General features: G+C 37.4%; 1 protein-coding gene across 1 annotated transcript in view; it reads left to right on the top strand.

Moving 5' to 3' along the window:
• MTF2 (metal response element binding transcription factor 2) overlaps positions 1-22,539 on the top strand; it is a 45,685-nt gene extending 23,146 nt beyond the window's left edge. Inside the window, exons 9-15 of the mRNA XM_053693954.1 lie at positions 738-861; positions 4,201-4,268; positions 13,656-13,823; positions 14,280-14,400; positions 15,818-15,876; positions 15,950-16,045; positions 18,328-22,539. Of these exons, the coding sequence (XP_053549929.1) occupies positions 738-861; positions 4,201-4,268; positions 13,656-13,823; positions 14,280-14,400; positions 15,818-15,876; positions 15,950-16,045; positions 18,328-18,682 (991 nt within the window). The 3' untranslated portion in view covers positions 18,683-22,539. The remainder of the gene's footprint in view (positions 1-737; positions 862-4,200; positions 4,269-13,655; positions 13,824-14,279; positions 14,401-15,817; positions 15,877-15,949; positions 16,046-18,327) is intronic.
• The last annotated feature ends 471 nt before the right edge of the window (positions 22,540-23,010 follow it).

The raw sequence follows: 23,010 nt of genomic DNA, 5'->3' as shown, positions 1-23,010 counted from the left end.
TACAGATTGAAACAATTTTCAGTGCAGCTAAAGACTTGCCACCCAAGTGATTATTTGATCTTAAAGTGATGGTACATCCTAGTGTTTCAAAACCGCTAGGATTTACCGTCACTAAAAATAAAGGCCACCTTCGTTCATCAGTTTTGCTGCTGCTTCACTGCTAAGCCTAGCGGCCCACAGCACAGTTATTTTCTTCAATCAGGTGAAGTTTCCACCTCTTAGCCAAAGCATAAAGTTGATCGGCTCGCACAGTGATTGGCTAAGAGGCAGAAACGTCACCTGAAAAAATGAGCAGTGTCGTGGGCAGTTAGAGCCGCTTAGCTAAGCAGTGAACCCGTGGCGAAATAAAGGCACATTTTCATCTTTTTTTTTTTTTTATTCCTTCAAACTGATGAATTGAAGGTGGCCTTTATTTTTAGTGATGGTAGATCCTAGCGTTTTTGAAACACTCGGATTTACCATCACTTTAAACTCTGCAGGCAAAATCTTGAAATGTCACTTTAATTTAGTCTGTAAACAGGATGTAATAGTTCACCGAAGGCCAGAGAGCTACAACTCAACTTTTACCACTCGCTCCTATTAATTTTTTTTAATCTATGTAAATATATATACAAAATCATTTTCCTGGTGTTTAATGTAAATGTGACAAGCGCTGCCCGATGAATCTTATTCTTCTTTTGATCTCTTAAGATGATTGTTTATATAGGCAGCAGTTAAGCTTGTGTTTTTTATCCTAGGGTAGACATAGCACATCTCTGCTTATACAATCTAAGTGTTATTCACAAGAAGAAGTACTTTGATTCAGAACTCGAGCTGATCACTTACATAAATGATAACTGGGATTTTATCAACCCAGGGGAGGTAAGTATATCAAATGCTTCTTCGCTTTAGACAATGAGTGCTGTAGATTTTGTTTCATGTTAAAGGGACAGTCTACACCAGAATTTTTGTTTTAAAAGATAGATAATCCCTTTAATACCCATTCCCTAGTTTTGCGTAACTAATACGGTTATATTAATACACTTTTTACCACTGTGATTACCTTGTATCTAAGCATCTTCTGACAGTCCCATTATCTCGGTTCTTTTGAGAGACTTGCATTTTAGCCAATCCGTGTTGACTTCAAGGTAGCTTCACGTGCTTGAGCACAGTGTTATCTATATGACACACATGAACTAACACCCTCTAGTGGTGAAAAACTGTCAAAATGCATCCATATGAGAGGCGGTTCTCAAGGTCTAAGAAATTAACATATGAACCTCCTAAGTTTAGCTTTCAACTCAGAATACCAAGAGAACAAAGCAAAATTGGTTATACATGTAATTTTAAACAACTTTCCAATTTACTTTTCCTATCTGAATCATGAAAGTTTATTTTGGACTCGACAGTCCCTTTAATGCTATGTAAAGATTTCAGAACTCAAAGCATAAATATTTGGCAATAGATTTTTACTTTAATTTATGAACATGTTGGTAAAGTGTATGTTTTTTTTTTTTTTAACTTTAGTACTAGTCAAAGCTGATTAGTATATTTACAGTAAGATTTAAATGCCTTTTTATACTCCAGCATTGTTGCTTAGCAACACTATGTATCTAACTTCTAAAAGATTAGTGCGCCATGAAAATTACCTTTAAAGGGACATTCTAGTATAAATTAAACTTTCATTATTCAGATAGGACTTTTAATTTTAATTGACTTTCCAATTTACTTTTATCATCAAATTTGCTTTTTTCTCTTGGTATTCTTAGTTTAAACTAAACATAGGTAGGCTCATATGCTAATTTCTAAGCCTTTGAGGGCTGTCTCTTATCACAGGCTTTATAAATCTCTTTTCAACACAAAGAGACAGAAAGTACACGTGGGCCATATAGATAACACTGTGTTCAGGCACAGAAAGTTATTTAAGATCTAGCACAATACAATGCTAAATTTAAGACAATAGATAATAAACAGTCACAGTCATGTGATCAGGGGGCTGGAAGAAGGTTCCTAGATACAAGGTAATCACAGAGGTAAAAAGTATATTAATTACTGTGCTGGTTATGCAAAACTGGGGAATGAGTAATAAAGGGATTATCTATCTTTTTAAACAATAACAATTCTATGGTTGACTGTCCCTTTTAAACCTCCTACAGGAAGTCACTTTTTCCTGTCCTACGATACACAATGACACATATTAGAGGGCTTTTTGTATTGCACAGCTTTTATAAAGGAATTAGTGCTGGCTATAAAGTCTATGCTCCTTTGGTCATTTATTATAAGGTGCACTTCTTCATGTCTGTTTGATATCAAAGGCTTTTGTGATGATCTTAAAGGGACACATCATTGTTAACCAGGCTTACCAGCCTACATATTACATTTTATTACTTTTTTTTAATTTTTTTTTATAAACCTCTCTCAAACTGCAAGAGTTTAAAGCCAACACATAGTTTTGACATTTTATCAAGTTTTATCATTACATAGGTTCTGTAATGCCGTTCATCATTTAAAGGGATAGTAAACCCCAATTTTTTTGATTCAGATAGAACATACCATTTTAAACAATTTTCCAATTTACTTCTATTATCAAATTTGCTTCATTCTCTTGTTATCCATTGCTGAAAGCAATGCACTACTGGTTTCTAACTGAACACATGGGTGAGCCAATGACCATTTTGATATATCTGCAGGCAGCAATCAGCGGCTAGAACCTAGGTTCTTTGCTGCTCCTGAGCTTACCGAGATAAACCTTGCAGTAAAGGATAACAAGAGAAGGAAGCAAAATAAATAATAGAAGTAAATTTGAATGTTTAAAATTGTATTCTCTATCTGAATCATGAAAGAAAATTTTTGGGTTTCATGTCCCTTTAACTCTTTTCATTCCAATCTGTCAGCTAGTCGACTTAAAAGGGACACTTAACCCAACATTTTTCTTTTGTAATTCAGAAAGAGCATGCAATTTTAAGCAACTTTCTAATTTACTCCTATTATCAATTTTTCTTCGTTCTCTTGCTATCTTTATTTGAAAAAGGCATCTAAGCTTTTTTTGGGTTCAGTACTCTGGACAGCACTTTTTTATTGGTGGATGAATTTATCCACCAATCAGCAAGGACAACCCAGGTTGTTCACAAAAAATGGACCGGCATCTAAACTTACATTCTTGCATTTCAAATAAAGATACCAAGAGAATGAAGAAAATGTGATAATAGGAGTAAATTAGAAAGTTGCTTAAAATTTCATGCTCAATCTGAATCACAAAAGAAAAAATTTGAGTACAGTGTCCCTTTAAGTGTCTTCATCACAGCTATTCTAAAACCATGTATCCGGCTTTGTATTTAAAGGGACATAAAACCCAACATGATTCAGATAGAGAATGCAATTTTAAACAACTTTCCAAATTACTTCTATTATCAAATTTCCCTTTTTTCTCTTGGTAACCTTAGTTGAAAATCAGAGAACCTCAGGAGTGTGCATGTGTTTGCAGTGCTATATAGCTGCAGTTTTGCAGAATGTTACATTTGTAAAAGCATTGGATAACATCACTATTTCCTGCCATGTAAGTATCTCAATGGCATGAGAACAAAGCAAATCCGATGGAAGTATTAGAATTGAATTGGAAACTTAAAAAAAAAAAAGTGTTTCCTTTGTCTGAATCACGAAAGAAAAATGTTGGCTTTCATGTCGCTTTTATTTTAATGTCAAAAATTTTGGGAGATTATATGTTCTTTATGGAGAAAATTTGTTTCCTATCATGAGAAGGGTATTTACCCACATTTTGTTGACAGCACTCAGACATTATAGCAACATTGTAATAACCCCCTTAAAGGGATATTAAACTCCTAAATAAATGGTAGGTAGAATGTTTTCAAATGAAAGGGGAGCAAAATAAAGTCTATTGCAAAGTTGTTTAACTGTATATAATTACACAATTTAAATATAAAAATTTCAAAATTTTTAATGGGACATCTAACCCTGTTAAATAGTTTAAATTTGCACATAGACCTTTTTTAACACTTCATCTGCCCCTAATTGTCCTTCAGAGATTTTGTTCAGTATTTTAAAATATGATTACAAAAATAAATCTACAAGCTCCTGTAATAGCTCATTCTGGGCCTCCACTGAATTCAGTTTTAGCTTACAAGTTTTGTTCTGCAAATCTAAATGAATTTGTTTTAAATTGTGTTAGCCCTTTTATGTATTGATACTTATTTATTTTATCAGCTGGCTGATACTCCCAAACAAGAAAGATATGAATATATTCTGGATGCATTAAATGAAAACAAAACAATGTAAGTTTTTTTTTTTTTTAATTATATATTTTTTTAAATCTATGCATGTAATTTGCAGTAAAGTTATTTTATTAATCTTTTATAATTTGACTTTCTTTCTTAAGACACAGTGAGTCCACGGAATCGTCAATTACTGTTTGGGAATATCACTCCTGGCCAGCAGGAGGAGGCAAAGAGCACCACAGCAAAGCTGTTAAGTATCACTTCACTTCCCACAAACCCCAGTCATTCTCTTTGCCTTCAGCGCAAGGAAGAGGTGATGTTTTAGGTGTCAGATTAAGATTCTTCTATCAAGAACATCTTACCTGACAACCTGGGTTTAGCTGTACTCCATGTTAGTCTCTTCAGTAGGGCTGTGGTAGCTTTCAATCAGTTAGGAACTTGTGGGGTGGTCCTCACTGCGTTTTCCTGACAGGATTGCTGCCCTCAAACAGAATGCCAGAGTTGGCTTACTCTGTTAATTTTTCTATCCACAGGTCTCTGTGAGGATTGGCTTCATCTCACGCCGGGTGGGCTGTACCCCTGCCGGAGAGCTGGATGTGCAGGTTAGTGCCATTTTTGTTTACCTCTGGGAAGGAAAGACTGGCTTTAAAGGGTTAATAAGAAATTCTTCACTTATTATGGGACTTTGTCCTGCATCAGGACTTGTTTGGCAGGCAGCAAGCACTGGTACATGTGAATGGGAGATAAAATGCAAGTTTTGCAATAAATGTTATTTGTATTGGTGATTCAGGGGTTAATGTTTATTTTTGGGCTCTGGATCAGTGTTCAAAGGACACAGATTGAGAGAGAGCTATGTGCTTGTACATTTAGCGTCATGGAGTTGCAGATTGCCGTTTTGGAGCCGTCTCCATTCATTTGGAGGCGGGTACTTCTCCCTGGGTTTTGCTGAGGCGGGGTTTCTCCTCTGACTGAAGCGCGCGCTTTCTCTGTAGTGCAGCGTGTCTGTCATGTGATGCGCTTCTCAATACAGTCCGATGCTGTTGCGCAGTGTTAGGAGCCCTGCTTTTGATGGTGAAGGGGTTGTTAGGACGATCTATCTAAAGGCTGCTCTGTGGGATCGCAATTGCTGTCCGGTTGGCGAGGACAGGTAGGCATCTAAATCAGAGTATCAAATTGTCCCTAATGTGAAAATTGTCTGCTCACGCCAAATGATTTGCATATTTTGTAAGATTACCGTAGGAACACATTTAATTTAAAGGCACGGTTTATTTAATTATCCTTAAAGGTACAGTACAGTTCATGTTAAAATTTAAAGGTACAGTACCTGCATATTTTATTTTTTGAGACGGTTACTCATAAAGATAGACTCCTTGTTTCTGAGCCATCAGTCTCCCAGGTTGATGCTGTTCAAGCTATGCCACAGCATTCTCATATGTCTCAAGCCTTATTGGCGTCGCATGCACTGCCCTGCGGTTCCTCTTAATCTACTGGAGGAGTTTTTTTGCAAGCAGAGATTGCTGCCCAGGTATCCTCTGCGGCATTAGCTATCATTCCCATGCTACAGGGTAAATGCAAGATGAAAATTAAAGATTCAGATAGTAGGGTTTCTGATCCGACTTCTTTTACCCAAGTTAACCTTTCTCATAAGTCTGAGGAAGATACTTCAGTAGCCTCTGAGGGTGAAATCTCAGATTCGGACAGTATAATTCCTTCATCTGATGCTGAAGTTATATCCTTCAGATGTAAACTTTAATACCTCCGTGTACTGTTAAAGGAGGTTGTTTGGTTACTCTTGTCGACTCAGATACTACTACTATTGTCATCCCTAGGTAATCTGACAATCTTAATAAATTCTTTGATGTCCTTCCGTTGTGGCGGTCTTTACTGTGCCAGACTCTGCCACGGAGATTATAGCACAGGAATAGGAGGGACCTGGGATTCCTTTTCCCCGTCCCCTGTTTTTAAGATGTTTCCTGTTGCTGACTCCATTAAGGAGTCGTGACAATCAGTGCCTCATGTTGAAGGGGCCATTTCTACTCTGGCTAAGAAAACTACTTTTCCTATTGAGGATAGCTGCTCCTTTAGGAAAAGCCGGGGGCTTATTTGAAGAAAATGTATGTTCATCAGGGTCTCCGATGGCAACCTGCAGTGTGTATCACCACTGTGATAAGTGCTGCAGCCTAATGGTTCGGCGCCTTGTATGAGTCTCTTCTGGTAGAGACTCCTTTTAGAGGGAATCCAAGATAGGATTACGGCTCTTAAGTTGGCCAATTCCTTTATTCCGGACACTCCCTTGCAGTGCATTAAATTGGGTGCCACAATATCGGGCTTTGCTGTGTTAGCGCTCAGAGCATTGTGGCTGAGATCTTGTTCATCTGTTTCCTCTAAGTCTAAGCTTCTAGCGATTCCTTACAAGGGTAAGACCTTGTTTGAACCCGGTCTGACAGAAATTGTTTATGATACTACGGGTGGAAAAAAACACACATCTGAAACTAAATCTCTAAACAAGGGGAAACAATTCAACGCAAGATTCACATCTTTCCAGTGATTGGGAGTTCTGGTCTCCGAATAGAGGCGTGTGTTCAGATCCCACTTCTAAGAAACCCGCTGCTGATTCTAAGTCAGCATGAAGGGTCTGCCCCGATCCGGAATCGGGTCAAGTGGGGGGCAGACTCGCTCAGTTTTCGCAAGCTTGGAAACCAGATGTCTCAGACCTGTGGGCAGTGGACATAGTTTCCCAGGGTTACAAGTTAGAGTTCAAGACTTTTCCTCGCAGTTGCAGGTTCCAACTTTCAAGATGATCTCTAGACCAAATAAAAAGAGGCGTTCTTGAAATGTGTACAGGATCTTTCCCTCTTGGGAGTAATAGATCCAGTCCCAATACAGGAACAGGTCTCAGGTTCTACTCCAACCTGTTTGTGGTTCCCAAAAAAGAGGGAACTTTCAGACCCATTCTAGATCTAAAATTACTCAACACATTTCTCATAGTGCTGTCCTTCAAAATGGAGACTATCCGTTACATCCTTCCTCTGGTCCAGGAGGGGGTCAATTCATGACGACCATGGACCTAAAGGATGTGTAAATACATGTTCCCATTGACGGGGATCATCTCAAATTTCAGAAATTTTCCTATCTGGACAAACACTTTCAATTTTATAGCGCTTCCATTTGGCCTCGCAACAGCTCCCAGAATTTTCTCAAGTCCTGGGAGCTCTATTGGCAGTAATCAGTCCCAGGGGAGTTGCAGTGGCACTCTATCTAGACAACATTCTGGTCAAGGCACTATCTTTACAACTAGCAGAATCTCATTCAAAGATCTTGTTACAAGAGTGATCTTCTTAGGAACCATCATAGATTCCCTATCAATGAAAATATTTGACGGCTGTCAGAAGTGCCAAGATTTTTTCCGCTTGCCTGTCCTTACAGTCTGTGGAACGGCTATCAGTGGCCCAATGTATGGAGGTAATTGGTTTGATGGTAGCTTCCATGAACATAGTTCCTTTTGCTCGGTTCCTCCTGAGACCTCAACAGCTATGCATGTTTGCCCAATGGAATGGGGATTATGCAGATCTATCTCAGAGGATAGTACTGGATCAACCAACAAGAGACTACCTTCCTTGGTGGCTGTCTCAAGAACATCTGTCTCAGGGGACATTCTTTCAGAGACCCTCTTGGGTACTTGTGACCACGGACGCCAGCCTGATGGGTTGGGGAGCAGTCTGGGATTCGTTGAAGGCGCAGAGACTTTTGTCTCAGAAGGAATCGTCTTTCCCCATAAACATTTTGGAGTTGAGCGATCTTAAACGCCTTGATCGCTTGGCATCAAGTGGCTCTAGCCCGGTTTATCATGTTCCAGTCGGGCAGCATAACCTCAGTGGCTTACATCAACCTCCTGGGGGGAACTCATCAACCTCCTGGGGGAACTCAGAGTTCTTTAGCCATGAAGGAGGTGGCGCAAATCATTCAGTGGCCGGAGGCTCACAGTTGCTTTCTATATGCCATCCACATCCCAGGAGTGGACAATTAGGAAGCGGATTTCCTGAGCATACAGACTTTCCATTCCGGGGAGTGGGAACTTCATCCGGAAGTGTTCTCAAGGTTATCAACCAAATGGGGGTTACTGGAATTGGATCTGATAGCATCTCGTCAGAACGCCAAGCTCCCAAAGTACGGTTCGAGGTCGAGAGACCCTCAAGCCTTTCTGATAGATGCTCTGGAACTTCAGGTTGGCATATCTCTCTCCTCCGTTTGGTTCTCCTTCTACGAGTCATTGCTCGGATCAAGCAGGAGAGAGCGTTGGTGATTCTAATAGCTCCTGCATGGCTTTGCAGGATCTGGTATGGAGATCTAGTAGAAATGTTGTCTCTACCCCTGTGGAGACACCCTCTGAGGAAGGACCTACTTCAGGGGCCCTTTCTTTATTCAAATCTCGTTTCTCTGAAGCTGACTGCTTAGGGATGGAACGCTTGATTTTGCTAAGCGTGTATTTCCCGAATCGGTCATTGAGACCATGATTCAGGCTCTTAAGCCTTTCAATAGAAAAATTTACCATAAATGTCTTTTTTGGTGTGAAACTAAAGGATATTCTTGGAGTAGTCAGGATTCCAGGAAGGCGGCCTGGAGAAGGTGTCTGTCAGTACCCTCAAGGGTCAGATTTCTGCTTTATTTTGTTGCACGAGCACCTGGCAGATGTGCCGGATATACAATCCTTTTGTCAGGCCCTGGTCAGAATTGAGCCTGTATTTAAATCTTTGGCTCCATCTTGGAGTCTTAACCTGGTTCTTAAGTTCTGCTACAAGGCTCTGTTTGAGCCAGTGCATTTCATAGATATTAAGTTATTATATTGGAAGGTTTTGTTTCTTACTACTCGTTCTTATGCTCGGAGGGTTTCTGAACTCTTTCAGCTTGCAGTATGACTCTCCTTATCTCCTATTTCATGCAGATAAGTTAGTTCTTCGTTCCAAGTTTGGTTTTCTTTCTAAGGTTGTTTCGGACAGAAATATTAATCAGGAAATTGTTGTTGTTCCTTCTCTGTCCTAATACTTCTCATAAAGAACGTTTGTTACACAACCTAGATGTTGTGTGGGTCCATACATTTTATTGCAGACTACCCAGGAATTTTGTCAGTCTTCTGCTTTTCTTGAAAACGTAAAGATCAGAAAGCTACTGCCACTTCTTTCTCTCTGGTTGAGAAGTATTATCGTTTGGCTTGTGAGTCTGCTGGACAGCAGCCTCCTGAGAGAATTAGTTCATTTCACTATGGCTCTTTCTTCTTCTTGGGCTTTCAAGAATGAGGTTTCTGTAGAACAGGTTAAGGCTACGACTTGGCCTTCTTTGCAAATGTTTCTTTTGGGAGAAAGGTTCTTCAAGCGATGGCGCCTTCTGTTTAGATTTCATGTCTTGTCCCTCCCTAATCATCTGTGTCCCCTAGCTTGGGTATTGATTCCCAACAGTAATAGATGATTCTGTGGACTCACCGTGTCTTGAAAAAGAAAACAAAATTATGCTTACCTGATAAATTTTATTTCTTTCTTGACACGGTGAGTCCACGGCCCTCCCTTGTTTTCAGACAGTTTTTTTTATATAAACCTCAGGCACCTTTACACCTTGTGTTATTTCCTTTCTCTCCTTTTCCTTCGGTCGAATGACTGGGGAAGTGGGAAGGGAAGTGATACTTAACAGCTTTGCTGTGATGCTCTTTGCCGCCTCCTGTTGGCCAGGAGTGATATTCCCCAACAGTAATTGATGATTCCCTGGACTCACCGTGTCAAGAAATAAATACATTTATCAGGTAAGCATAAATTTTGTTTTTGTGAATACTTTTGATTCCTATTGTTACTAAAAATAAAGAAGAAAATAACGTCTTAATTTTAACACACTTAGATTAGCTGTTAAATTCCACTATGTAACAAAATATTTCTTTCTACACTGACATTGATGATATTCAAATCATAACCCTTTAATCGTTTTCTTGAAATAAATAGCCCCTTTTACTAATATTTGTCATTTGTTTTAATCTCTTTAAATGGTTATAAAGGTAAAATTGAAATGTGCATTTCATTTTTAAATATTTTTGCAGTACACTTTAATTAACACATGCTTTGAGGGACCCCTGCTCCTGTATTCAAGAATAGTCAGCTGCTGAGGGTGTGTATTGTGTGTGAATACTTTGTCATATAAGCCATTGCTGACTTTCTGAGGTGGTGTAGTGTTTGAATACTGGTGCATGGCCCTCACAGCATATGTGCGTATGCTGCGGAAAAAAGTAATAACTTTTACAAGAAGCATGTTTGCTAATGAAAGTATGTTGCAAAAAAATGCGTCTATTTTAAAACTCTCACATTTCAATTTTGACCTTTTTATCTGTTACATTTTTTTAGGCTTATTAATGTAGCTATAATGTAAATGTTTTATTGATTATGAAAAGTGGTTTTAAATGTTTATGAAAATAGTTTTGTGCACACAATGCTTTGTACATTTTATATTTGAGGTCTGTTCATTACTCAGTGTGTGTTCTTTTTCCAGTGAACATTTTATATACCAATAATAGATAACTTCTTAGCAGGGCACAGATCAATATTTCAGAAGCTTAAAGGCTGCATATTTGTTGCGTTTTTTTTTTTTTTTTTTTTAACAATAGTTTTTTATTGGTTTTGCAATAGAAAAAAATACAGTAAATTATTACATAGGTGAAATTTCACGATCAGTACGTAAATTAACAAAGAGATAAGGGGTCTTCCCAGTCAATGTATAAACTAGGATAGGACCAACAATTTGTGTGACTGAGTGGGTGGACCTCCGTAGGCGGATCTGGTTATGGGTCAGTTCAAGAATTCTCACCTTCCGGAGGTCACTGAGCCCCTTGACAGAGAACTATACCTCCGCTGGAGTGTCTCCAAGGAAGGAAAAAAAAATAAATATGTCCATTTTCACAATATCTGGTGTACAGTCTCTGCGCATTGCAATTTCACAAATAAAAACCTTCTAACATTGCGGAACAAAAATGTAATATAACAGAAAGTAATAAACAGAGAAGGAGGAGAGGAGAAGAGAGACAAAAAAATGGAAAAGGGGAAAAGAAGAGGGAAGGAGATAGGGAAGGGGATTGATGCAGAGACAACCCTGGAGTTGGTGTATGGTATTGGCTAGTTGACCTCTACTTCTACGTCTGCATCTATTAAGCTTTGGGCAGCTGTAGATCTACTGGGTAGCTTTGCCCTCCAGTATAACAATTGGGTCTTGCAATATATGTGGGGGGGGGACTCTATTTAGGGGTGATGGAGTCCCAGTAAAACCTGAGATCTGCATAGAATGCAGACTTGTTTCTTTTGTAGTAGCCATATTCCTCGCATGAGAGCATCTCGTCTGTTTTTTTAATCCACTGTTCTGGTGTTGGAATTAAGGGTGACTTCCAGTGTAGGGCAATGAGGGATTTCGCACAGTTGAGGCCTATGCGTATCAGTGTCTGTCTAATTGTGCATTTGATTGGCGGGGTTTCATTTAAGAGGACTAGCCTAGGGCTTAGGGAAAAGTCTGTTTCAACTAATTTTTTCAAGGTATACTCTACACCATGCCAAAGGGGGCCCAATCTTGGACAAGACCACCACATGTGCAACATGGTGCCCTGTCCACCACATCCCCTCCAACAGGATGACGTAGCGGTAGGATAAATGTTATTCAGCCTGGATGGCGTTAAGTACCATCGTAGTAATACTTTATAGTTAAGCTCTATGATTTTGGGGGATGTGGAGGATGTGCGCGTATTCTGGAAGATTTGTAACCATTGTGTGGTATCTAGGGTCGTGCCCAGTTCCTGCTGCCATCGGGCTGTATATGGAGGTAGTGGGGGGGTCTGTGCTTTTTGTAGTAGTACTTTGGCTAGTGACAGTGAGCCCTTAGCAATTTTCTCAGTTAGGCAGATTTGTTCAAATGGGGTTGGGGTTCTGAGGAGGTCTTGCTTATTGTGAGTTGTCTGTATAAAATGTTGTAATTGTGCAAATTTAAGCCATGGAGCAAAGAATCCCCGGAATATTTGTGTAAGCTCTTCTCTAGTCTTAAGTTTACCTTGAGTGAGTAGTCGGGTGATGGGGATGGAATCTAACAGTTCGTGGACTATAGTGTCTTTTTTTCCTAGGTTCGTACCCTCCCATTAGTTCTATGTTGGGAAAGATCGGGGTAAGTGGAGATGTTGGGGTGGACAGAGCTGGGGTTGTCTTAAGTAATTGGTCCCATGTGTTGAAGATGTGCCTGTAGAGTGGGGACGTCGCGCATAGGGGGGTGCGTCTGGACCTAGGGAGCCAGCACAAGGGGCCGGGGTTAGGTGATTTAAGCAGCTGTGAGTCAACTGCCACCCAGGCCTTAGAGTCTCTTCTACAATGCCAGTCAAGAATTCTTTGTAGGGTAACCGCTTGGTAGTATAGACGTAGGTCTGGAAGACCCAGCCCCCCACTCTGTAGGGATCTATACATAGTTCCTCTCGGTATTCTCGGGCAGAGTCTTCCCCACACAAAGCTGTTAATGGCTTTTTGCAATTGTTGTATAAAAGCTTTCTGGATTGTGATGGGCATAGCTTGTAGTATATATAGAATTTTGGGGAGTATAGTCATTTTAATTGATTGTATTCTACCCCACCACGATAGTGATTTGTCTTTCCAGGTAGATAATGAGTGCTGGATAGAGTGTAGGAGCGGTTGGTAGTTGAGGGCAAACCATCTGGATGGGTTAGAGGCTAATACTATGCCTAAGTACTTCAAGTGTGAGTTTTGAATTTTAAATGGGCAAGTTTTAATGAAATTTACAAAGTTCTTGGGGGTCATGGTAATATTTAAAAGCTCTGATTTAGTGTAGTTGATGAGGAAATGTGAGTAACTACTGAATTTGTCAAATTCTGCGGTTAGACTGGGTAGGGAGAGTGCTGGGGAAGTGAGGGTGAGTAGGACATCATCGGCAAACATGGCCAATTTGTGAGCATCTGGACCAATGGTAATCCCATGAATGTTTGGGTTTTGCCTGACATGGCAAGCCAGGACCTCCATTGTGAGGACGAATAAGATGGGGGAGAGAGGGCAGCCCTGCCTTGTCCCGTTGTGTATGTTAAATATTTGTTGCTTTTAAACAAATATATATATTTCCTAAAAATATTCAGTGGCACAGGGTCGTTTTTAGTTAAGGTGCATGATACTCTGTCTGCTTGTCTTCCCTCTACAGAGCTGTTTTAAGTTGTGGTCCCCCCAAAGCACACATTTTTAGTTCTGTTTTTTTCTAGGGTGCACCTTTATTAGTTCTGCTTTTTCGGAAAGACCACAAAAACTAGTGCCAAGGGCCACATGTATCCCTCGGGCCACCAGATGACCTGGTTTATACTATATTTTATCATTCCTAATGTTTAGTATTGAAAGTTAATTTTATATGTGTTGAAAGAAATATTTGGCTGCTTTATCATAGGTTCATGTCTGGGAAGGAAATCAAGAAAAAGAAGCATTTGTTTGGTCTGCGAATTAGAGTACCCCCTGTACCCCCAAATGCAGCTGTAAAATTGGAAAAAGAAGAGAGCACGGCTCATGAATTCAAGATTAAAGGCCGGAAGTCCTCAAAACTGCTACCTGTTACAAAGTAAGCAGTCCCCATATCTGTTTTTATAGAGTGAATGACCAAGTTTTGCTCATTACTTTTTCAAATCTTTTGTAAGTGAGCATCAAGCATTACTGATGAGGTATGTACTAAATCCAGCTGTTTAAAGGGACTTAAAAAGGCTACATTGGAAATAGTGTAACTTGTTATACGCAAACAGTGCAGTAGAGTATTTTGTGTACAACCCCTGCAATGGGCTAAATACATAGTCGCTACTGGGAGCTATCTGAGCACTTGGTAAGCCAATGACAAGAAGCATATGTTTGTAACCACCAGCTAGCTCCCAGTTGTGCACTGCTGCTGCTAGACCTGCCTATGCTTTTCAACAAATGGTACTGATAGAATGGAGTATAATTGACTATAAAAGTAATTTGAAATGTCCCTTAAAATTGCACGCAAAAAGCTAAACTGCATTTTTCTTTTTTTTTTTTTTTAAAGAGAGGTTAATAATGGTGAAGTGAAAAAGCGGAAGCCTGTTGGTCGACCTCCAGGGTCACACAGGAGGAAAATTTTGCAGAATGAGATGAACAATGCTCCTGCTTTGGTCAGCATAAATTCAGTAAGTATTGTTTATAAAGTTCTGATGTATTCTGTATGGTGGTAATGTGACACACCAAGTATTTTCTCTTGTGCGTTTATTTTTAATCGTGTATAAGCTGAATTACTGTCTCACAAGCGCATCAATTGACTTAAAATAACTTTGTTAAATAGAATTTGTAGTGATGCACCGAAATAAATTTTGGACCGAAAATTCAGGATGCCCTTGGCCGAAAACAGAGAACGAAAATGACTTTTTAATTAATTTTATTTTTTAAATGCCTATATAAAGTCTACTGTAAACGTGTTTTCCTAGGCAACTGTTTTAAAATATATATATTTTTTAGTTTTTTTTTGCATAATTAAACTATTTAATGAATAAATCTGAATTGAAAAACTGCAAGCCAATAAAATAACCACACTTTTATTGAAATTAACAGTAAAATTGGACAAAAAAAAATCTGAATACAATAATATGCTACACAATAATTTTACCAAGAAAAAAGGCAAAAAAAAAAAGATGCCATTTTCGGCCAAAATGTTTCTGTGACCAAAATTTTGGTGCTTCCCTACACAATATTATATATCTATATACTGTAATATTCTTTCTTTCGTTCTATGTAACAATCGGATTTAAGTTTTGTTTTTTTACCAATTGTCCAAATAAAATATAGTCCTAGAAAACTATTATATGCAAAACATTAAGTCAAGTAATAAACTCAAAAAGCTGCTCTAGGCTAGCATCACATTTGAAATATGCTACACAATTAATTAATTTTACTGAAAATAACAGGCAAAAAACCCCCAAAAAACTAAAATGCCATTTTCGGGCCGAAACGTTTCTGCTGCCGACATTTTGGTGCATCCCTAAATTGTTGTATTTACCTTCTAGCAAAATGTTTTTTAAATGACTTTGTTGCATATATGAAACTTAATAACTAGCTCTCGGTTTAATTGGGTACTTGAACTGCATGAGTGTGTCACCAAATTATGGTTAAAATGGTGAAATGTCCCATATTGTCAGTCTGACTTATCTTGAAAAATCTTTATATTGAACGTTTATAATATTTCTTGCACATACTTCCATTTAAAGTATTTTCATTATCTCAATGTTTTGCACTAATCGAATCATAAGTGATACAGGTATCTGTATTTGGAAAAGCAGGAATGTAAGCTTAGGAGCCGACCCATTTTTAATTTAGCACCCTGGGTAGCCCTTGCTGAACCAAAAAATGGGCTGGCTCCTAAGCTTAGATTCATGCTTTTTGAATAAAGATACCAAGAGAATGAAGAAAAAATTGATAATAGGACTAAATTAGAAAGTTGCTTAAAATTGAATGCTCTATCTGAATCATGAAACAAATAATTTGGGTTTCATATCCCTTTCAATAGCTTTTTTTAATATGCAAAATTATAAATTTATATTTTTTTTGTCCTAGACTAAAGAGACTGATCAAGTATTGGAGAATAAAATTCTTGATCTGTCTGATCAAAGAAGGTAAGGTGCATTTCTTTATTCATTTACTCTTATTTATTGGGCAGGTTTTAAACCGGTTTGTCTAATCTATTAGGAACGCAGATCTTGCTGTTTTGTCGTCCAACAATTCTGATATGGAGTCCGGTGGTACCGCCAATACTAAAGAAACTACCTCAAGCAACATCTCTAGGTACGATGTTTGAAATGGATTACCCTGCAATTAGCTGGATTTTGGGGCCAAGTGCAGATATAGTAGCTTTTCTGCTTTTGCTTACATTTCCATGTACAAGAACGAATAACTTAGCTAGATTGTTATTCATAAGATAACTTTTGTAGAGGGTGATGACCATTTATTTTGAGTACACAGTGTGGTTCCTGATTCCTAATAAATTTATATATAATTATAGTAATTAGCAACAGGCTTCATTTAAAGGGACATTAAACACTTTGAGATGATAATCTAAAATGATACATCGTACTGTATATATAAAAAAATAATCTGCAATATACTTTAATTATTTTGTCCCCTTTTCCTTTAATTGCAATCTGAAATTGTTATCATTTCAGTTCCTGTTAGAAATGGAAGTGCAGAACACTGTTATATCCCACACAGTCATTGGCTGCACACTTTAGTGACCTATTTATAACTGTCCCTAATTGGCCACAGCAGAGAAGGTAACACAAGTTACAACATGGCAGCCCCCGTTTTATAGACACTAAAACTTTACACTTATTTTGTCAATATTTATACAACTAATGAAAGTTTAAAAAATACATCTACAGGTTATTCTCAGACTAATCTTTTCTTTAATGCATCATTCTATCTAGCATTTATTTAGTGTTTAATGTCCATTTAAAGTGTTGCACATTGCCTCAAGCTGGAGAGTACTTTCAAATCTTATATTGGATCTAAAACAAAAATACTTGTGCACTTTGTAATATAAGTAATAATTAAAAAAAAAAACGCTTCTTTAGCTTCCTTTTAAATCGGACATAGATGCCTCTTTACCATCAGGTACTGATCTATGGATATACATAGCTGCTGATTGGTGGATTTGTTCTTGTGACAGACATAAAAATGCATGGGGCATACTGATGCAGTGGTGCAGCGACGGTCTAGGCTCTGAGATTGGCACCAACTGTCTAAAAAGGACTTTAAAAAAATATTTTATATTGCCTACAATTTAGTTTTGTCAGTTTAAGGTGAGGGAGTGGAGAGAGTCCATGTGTTTTCAAATGTAAAATAGAGGATGTGTTCAGACCTGGTATCCTAGAAAAAGCTATGTAAATGTGAGAAGGCAGCAAAGATTAACCACTGACCTAACAGTGAGGGCTTTTAGGCTTTGTGTATAGAAGGAGATATTCAATAGTCCAACAAACAAACTGGATATGAAAATCAATGCACTCGCCATTCAACCGTGATCCCGCTGTGGATAATCCAGTCACTTAGGCCCTATCCCTCCAGGGGCCTCACGGTAAATTCAAATAGAAACTTTACCTTTCGGTTGAAGGATGACGCTTGGACGCCAGAGTATATGGACATAGGATCAGTGTGTCTGTTTTTTAATACTATCCAATAAAGCTGTTTAGATTTTCACTTAAAGGGCCACTAAACCCAAAATCTTTCTTTCATGATTCAGATAGAACATACAAATTTAAACAACATTACAATTTACTTCTATTATTTATTTTGCTTCATTTTTGAGATATCCTTATTTGAAGAAAAAGCAATGCACATGGGTGAGCCAATCACATGAGACTTCTATGTGCAGCAACCAATCAGCAGCTACTGAGCATATCTAGATATGCTTTTCAGCAAAGAATATCAAGAGAATAAAACAAATTAGATAATAGAAGTAAATTAGAAAGATGTTTAAAAATGCATTCTCTTTCTAAATCATGAAAGAAAAAATGTGGGTATCATGGCCCTTTAAGGTTTACTCGCTCTATTGTGACACTCTTCAACTGAAAGGTAAAGTTTCTATAGAAGGAGATAATGTAAACGGGTATTATCTTTCTGTAGGGTCAGCCCATTTGAATGGACATTCCCTTGATAACAATGTGATGTTTCCCATAAATATAATACTTTAAGCTGCTATAAACATTTGAAACCCTTTAAGGGGAAACAAAGATGTACAGTCGGCTTGTATATTCAGCTGCTGCAATGGCTGTTAGATTTTTTTTTCAGTTGTCAAAGAATAAACCGAAGCTTTGACAAGTGCCTTTGGCTTTGGCTACATCCAAAATCATTACTTTTCTTGTATTCTTTGCATTCATTTAAAAAGAAAATATAAGCAACCGCTTTTTATAAACAAACAAAATATGGTGCAGCAATAATGTACTTCTGTTGCCCAGGCTGTTAAAACGATTACTCTAAATGCTTAAAAGGCTATTCCTGTTTTCTTTCCCTTTTTTTTTTTTTTCCTCGCTAAAAAAAAAGAATGACTTTCTTTTGTGTGTCCTTTATTCCAGTCCTCAGCAAGACTTCAGCAGAGTCACACGCGCAGGCAGGTCTTGGTCAGCACATGTTCCACCACTTAAAAGAAGGGGTCGCCACCCCCGAAAAGCTCTGCAAGCCCACAATTCAGACAATGCAAATAATGATGAAGACAAAGAGGATCAGCTTTCTGGACTAAATACGGATATTGTTAAGAACCTAGCAGATCAGGAGTTCCAGCTGCATCACCTGAAGAATTCAATCACAAGTTATTTTGGTGCTGCTGGGCGAATAGCCTGTGGTGAAAAATACAGAGTAATAGCGCGTCGCGTGACGCTTGATGGGAAAGTGCAGTATCTTGTAGAGTGGGAGGGTGCCACCGCATCCTGACCTCTGGACAGATTTTATTTTTGTTTTTCAGGTTCCTTTAAAAAGAACAGTAACTGTTCTTGATCCTTTCTGCTAACGCAGTACATGTGATACGTAGTGCGTCCCTGTATTACGTGTTCTCTGGTAGTAAATGGGTTGAGAAATTAAAAATGTGGCCTTTTTAAAAAAAAAAAAAAAAAAAATAACACAATATTGTTACTGACCAAATGACAAGAATATCCTCTTTGCGAGGGAATATGGTTGGCTGTATTGCGGGACATAATGGTCAAAATTTTAAAGTGAGTGATTTTTTTTTATTTTTATTTTCAGCAGAAGCATTTTTGCAATATATTTCTCTGAGCAGAAATAAGTCTAGTAAAAGCTATTACAGTTTCAGTTGCATGCCCTGTGCACCAGCCTTTCAAATACCATTGCTGCTCGTTTGGTATTTCCTTGTGTGATAGACAATAAATGAACTTAATTACAGTAGAACCGGATAATCAACAATTACATAAGACAATGCAATAGCACTTCAATATTTTAAAAAATCAATTAAATTTGCTGCCCCTTTTACCATGCGACAGCCATTAGCTAATCACACAGACCTATATGTATACACTATGAACTCTTGCACATGCTCAGTAGTAGCTGATGCATATAAAGAGCCTGCACGATTTGATAATTGAATTAAACTGTCTCTTACAATTGCATATGTTTTCTGTGTCATTAAATTTTAGTTTTGACTTTGCTGTCCCTTTAAGTCATCGCTAATACTAAACGCGCACACAAGGTATGGGCTGGTGCTTTGTCCATGCTTCTACTTAAAATGTAAATGCACTCATTCTATTTTAACCATTATATCCCTTTAAATATTGCTACAACTGCTTGATATCATCTGACTTTGGGTTTTTAGAACGAACATTGCTTATAACCAAATATGTGCAACAGTGGTTTGGTTTACAGTTTGTGTAATCAAACCTTTGACTAATGTATCCTTATGTAATGTGGATTTAATATTTTAGTAAATACGGTTTGACGTGATAAAGCAACAGTTCCATGTGACCCTAAACTATGAAATACGTGACTTGCTTTACAGTATCGAATGGTTTGTAGCAGAAGTAACTGGTATATATTCAGAACATAAGTAAAAAATGGGCCATCTGTAAGGGCACAGCACCCTTTACTGTTTGCCACTAGAGTGAAAAAAGGACTTACCTGTTTAGGGTTGTCAAACTTTCCCTTTTTGAAATTATTTTCAAAGGGACATGAACCCACCCATAACGCCCCATAAAATGTTTAAATTGATGTAGTACAAAAACCTTGCAATATATTTTTGCTTTGCCCCTTTTCCTTTTAACTTTTCCTCTGAAAATGTTTTTGCTATCTCAGAAAAGCTGGCATGTGCCTTAAGGATCAAAACCGGACCGCAACATGCTACACAGTGATTGCTTGATCAGTGCAGGAGCTTATTTCTGCCTGTCCTATTTTTGGCCACAGGAATGGAGATAAATACTAAAGAGATTTGGCCATTTAGTATGCTACAAAAAATGCAAATTTGAGAAGATTTTGATCAATCTATCAAACTATATAAATGCATGTATAATAAAATGACTTTAATGTTCCTTTAATTCTTGGACTTGTGGAGTATTATGCATTTTATTGCTGCATTTGAGTATACAGAGGCTCTTAAGAGGAACTCGGTGTACTGTTCTACTAGTGTTTTTAGTTTAATCTGACCTACCATACCAAAACATTTAGATTACATTAGAATGGTTTTGAAATTGGTTAATAACCGTATGCTTGGGTTGAAAGTGAAATCCTTTTTTTTTTTTTTTTTTTTTTTAATTACAATGAATTGTAATATTAAGCCAAGCAATACACATGAGTTACATTGTTTGATGCTGCCTTGTACAAATCCTCCTTGCTTCAGATGTATATGGAGACTGGCACTGTTGCTTTAAGCAAATGTGTTTAAGAAATATTACGCCTGTAAATGAACGTTTGCGTAGATAGTTCTCTTGTTTATAAAATGTGATCTATGCAATAATTTACTTTAGAATAAGTAGAAAATTAAACCTTTGAAATATAAATAATTCAGGACACGCTGCAGTATTTTCACAAAGCATTTGCTCAGGCTTCCCCGGTGCTAATACTCGCTCAGTACTTTTTAGCAAAATTGCTTCTATTTTTTAGATACTTCATCCACTTTAACTCCAATGTTCTGCTAGAGTTTAATTTTCTACAGAATTTCTAAATGTTTAATTGAATTAGCAGTTGTGTCTTGGAGCTTTTCCTCCTATATATATGTAGATGAATTTGTTACTGCTGTGTAAATTCATTATTCATAAAAATTTTTAATTTAATTGATACAAATCTATCATTTTAAAGTGACTCATATTTAAGACATGTATGTTATTTTTAGAGGGATCTTAATCATGCATAAACTGCTAATTTTCACAAAATGCACACACGTTTCTGAACCTTTTATTGTCCGTTATCTTTTATGCCAACAGACTGCTAATTAGATGTGTGCAATCCGGAGGTTTCAGATACCTGTTATTTTTTATCATTGGTTATTTGTAGTGCGCCAACAGGTTCCGCGGCGCTAGTTAAAGCAGCAGCTCGTCCCATTCAGCTATTTTCAGAGGCAAATTTTGCAGATCCTAGTGTGTTGCAGTTTCACAAGAATAATTTTGACTCTGAAAATAGCCGTATAGTAAGAGTTTCTGCCGCATCGGAAGGTATCCGAAACCTTCAAATGCATGTATCTACTGCTGAAAACTTCTGCTGTGGAGTAGGGCAAAATCAAAACCGCCTTCTGTTACATGAAAGTGCACAGAACTCACGGCTGAATCCGAACCAGACAAGCAAGTCTTGTACGCAGATGACCATAAAGGTGTATAGGAATTTGTGTACAACGTCTTAGTTTATGAAGAGTTTTTAGCTCCTAAGCAGTAAAATTTGTTCAGGTTTATGTTGTAAATCTTTTTTCTGCATAACCAATGTGTAATATTTTGTACAGTTTATTCCTTAATGTCAATCTTTAAAAAAAAAAGTGTCATTTTTGTTTTGTTTAGGATTACGAATTATATTACAGCATAGATTGTTGCATAATATTTAAGAAATTGAAATACTACCTTCAATAACACAGCATTTTCCTTCAGATAATTAAAGTGATTAAGTTAAGTAACTGCTTACAGAACTCTTGTGTTTTTATATTGCAAAGAAATCATCGGTTGCTTAGTAGACTGAATTTTATCCCCCCCCCCACACTTTTTCTGTTTGTGTAGATTCAAATTGCCTGTAATATTTTTTTTATACCTTCTCTAGACTTCAATATAAGTCATTGTTGGCATCCATTTTTTTATCCTCTGAAACATTAAAGGGACATAAAACTCAATACATTTCTCTCACAATTTACAAAAAGCACACCATTTTAAACAACTTTTAAAATTTCTTCTGTTATCAATTCTTTTGTTGTTGAAAAGCAGGGGCTGTAAGCTCAGGGGTGTGCACTATTTCCTGTCATGTAGTGCTTCAGGAATGTGTACGCCTGCCTACCTTGGTATCTAGCAAATTTGATGATAGAAGTAAATTAGAATATATATAATTTTTTTCCTTGTTTACTCTTATCTGAATAATGAGAGAAAAAAATTATTTTCATGTCCTTTTAATACAATATTTACCACCAGATTAGATTGCTTTTTGTTTGAATGTCTCTTCACACCTACTAGTGCAATGAAATAAAAAGCTGTTTTTATCAGACATTATTCCACCCCAATAGCCTAACAATTGTCATAGGGTGGCTTTATAATAAATGAAAAAAGTACTTTTTTTTTTTTTGTGTTTGTCCAAACAAAATAAAGCATAGCAATGAATGTAATTGTTTTGTGCTGTTTTATTCTCACAGGTACCTTAAAAAGACATTTACAAATGATCATACTGTATAAATCACCCTCTGCTCTCCTACGCTGTGATATATTTTTATTAAAGCTGTAAGACTGGTAACGTCTGCATTTGCTCAAACATTTTTCACATTCTAATTTCTTATTCATAAATCAATAAATGTAGTTTGGAAAATCCTGTAAAGAAAAGATCGTATTAGGTGTTTTGTAGCATCATTCACCTTTTGCCATACCTGGGTGAAAACAAGTCCTGGCACCGGCAAATAACTTGACACAGGCGTAGTAATCTCAAAAACGCAGATAAAGGGGCAAGCTACCAGGATGTTTTCAAATTTACAAAGATTAGTCAATTTTAAAACTTGCGATGTCATACAGTTGATTTTCTTTCTTGATTAAGTAGACAAATGAGACATCTGAACATCCTAGGAGTGATCTTTATTAATG

The sequence above is a fragment of the Bombina bombina genome, chromosome 10 (assembly GCF_027579735.1).
Source record: "Bombina bombina isolate aBomBom1 chromosome 10, aBomBom1.pri, whole genome shotgun sequence".
NCBI classification, from domain to species: Eukaryota; Metazoa; Chordata; class Amphibia; order Anura; family Bombinatoridae; genus Bombina; species Bombina bombina.
The sequence above is the reverse complement of the archived record's forward strand: the minus strand, read 5'-3'. Positions and strand labels throughout refer to the sequence as shown.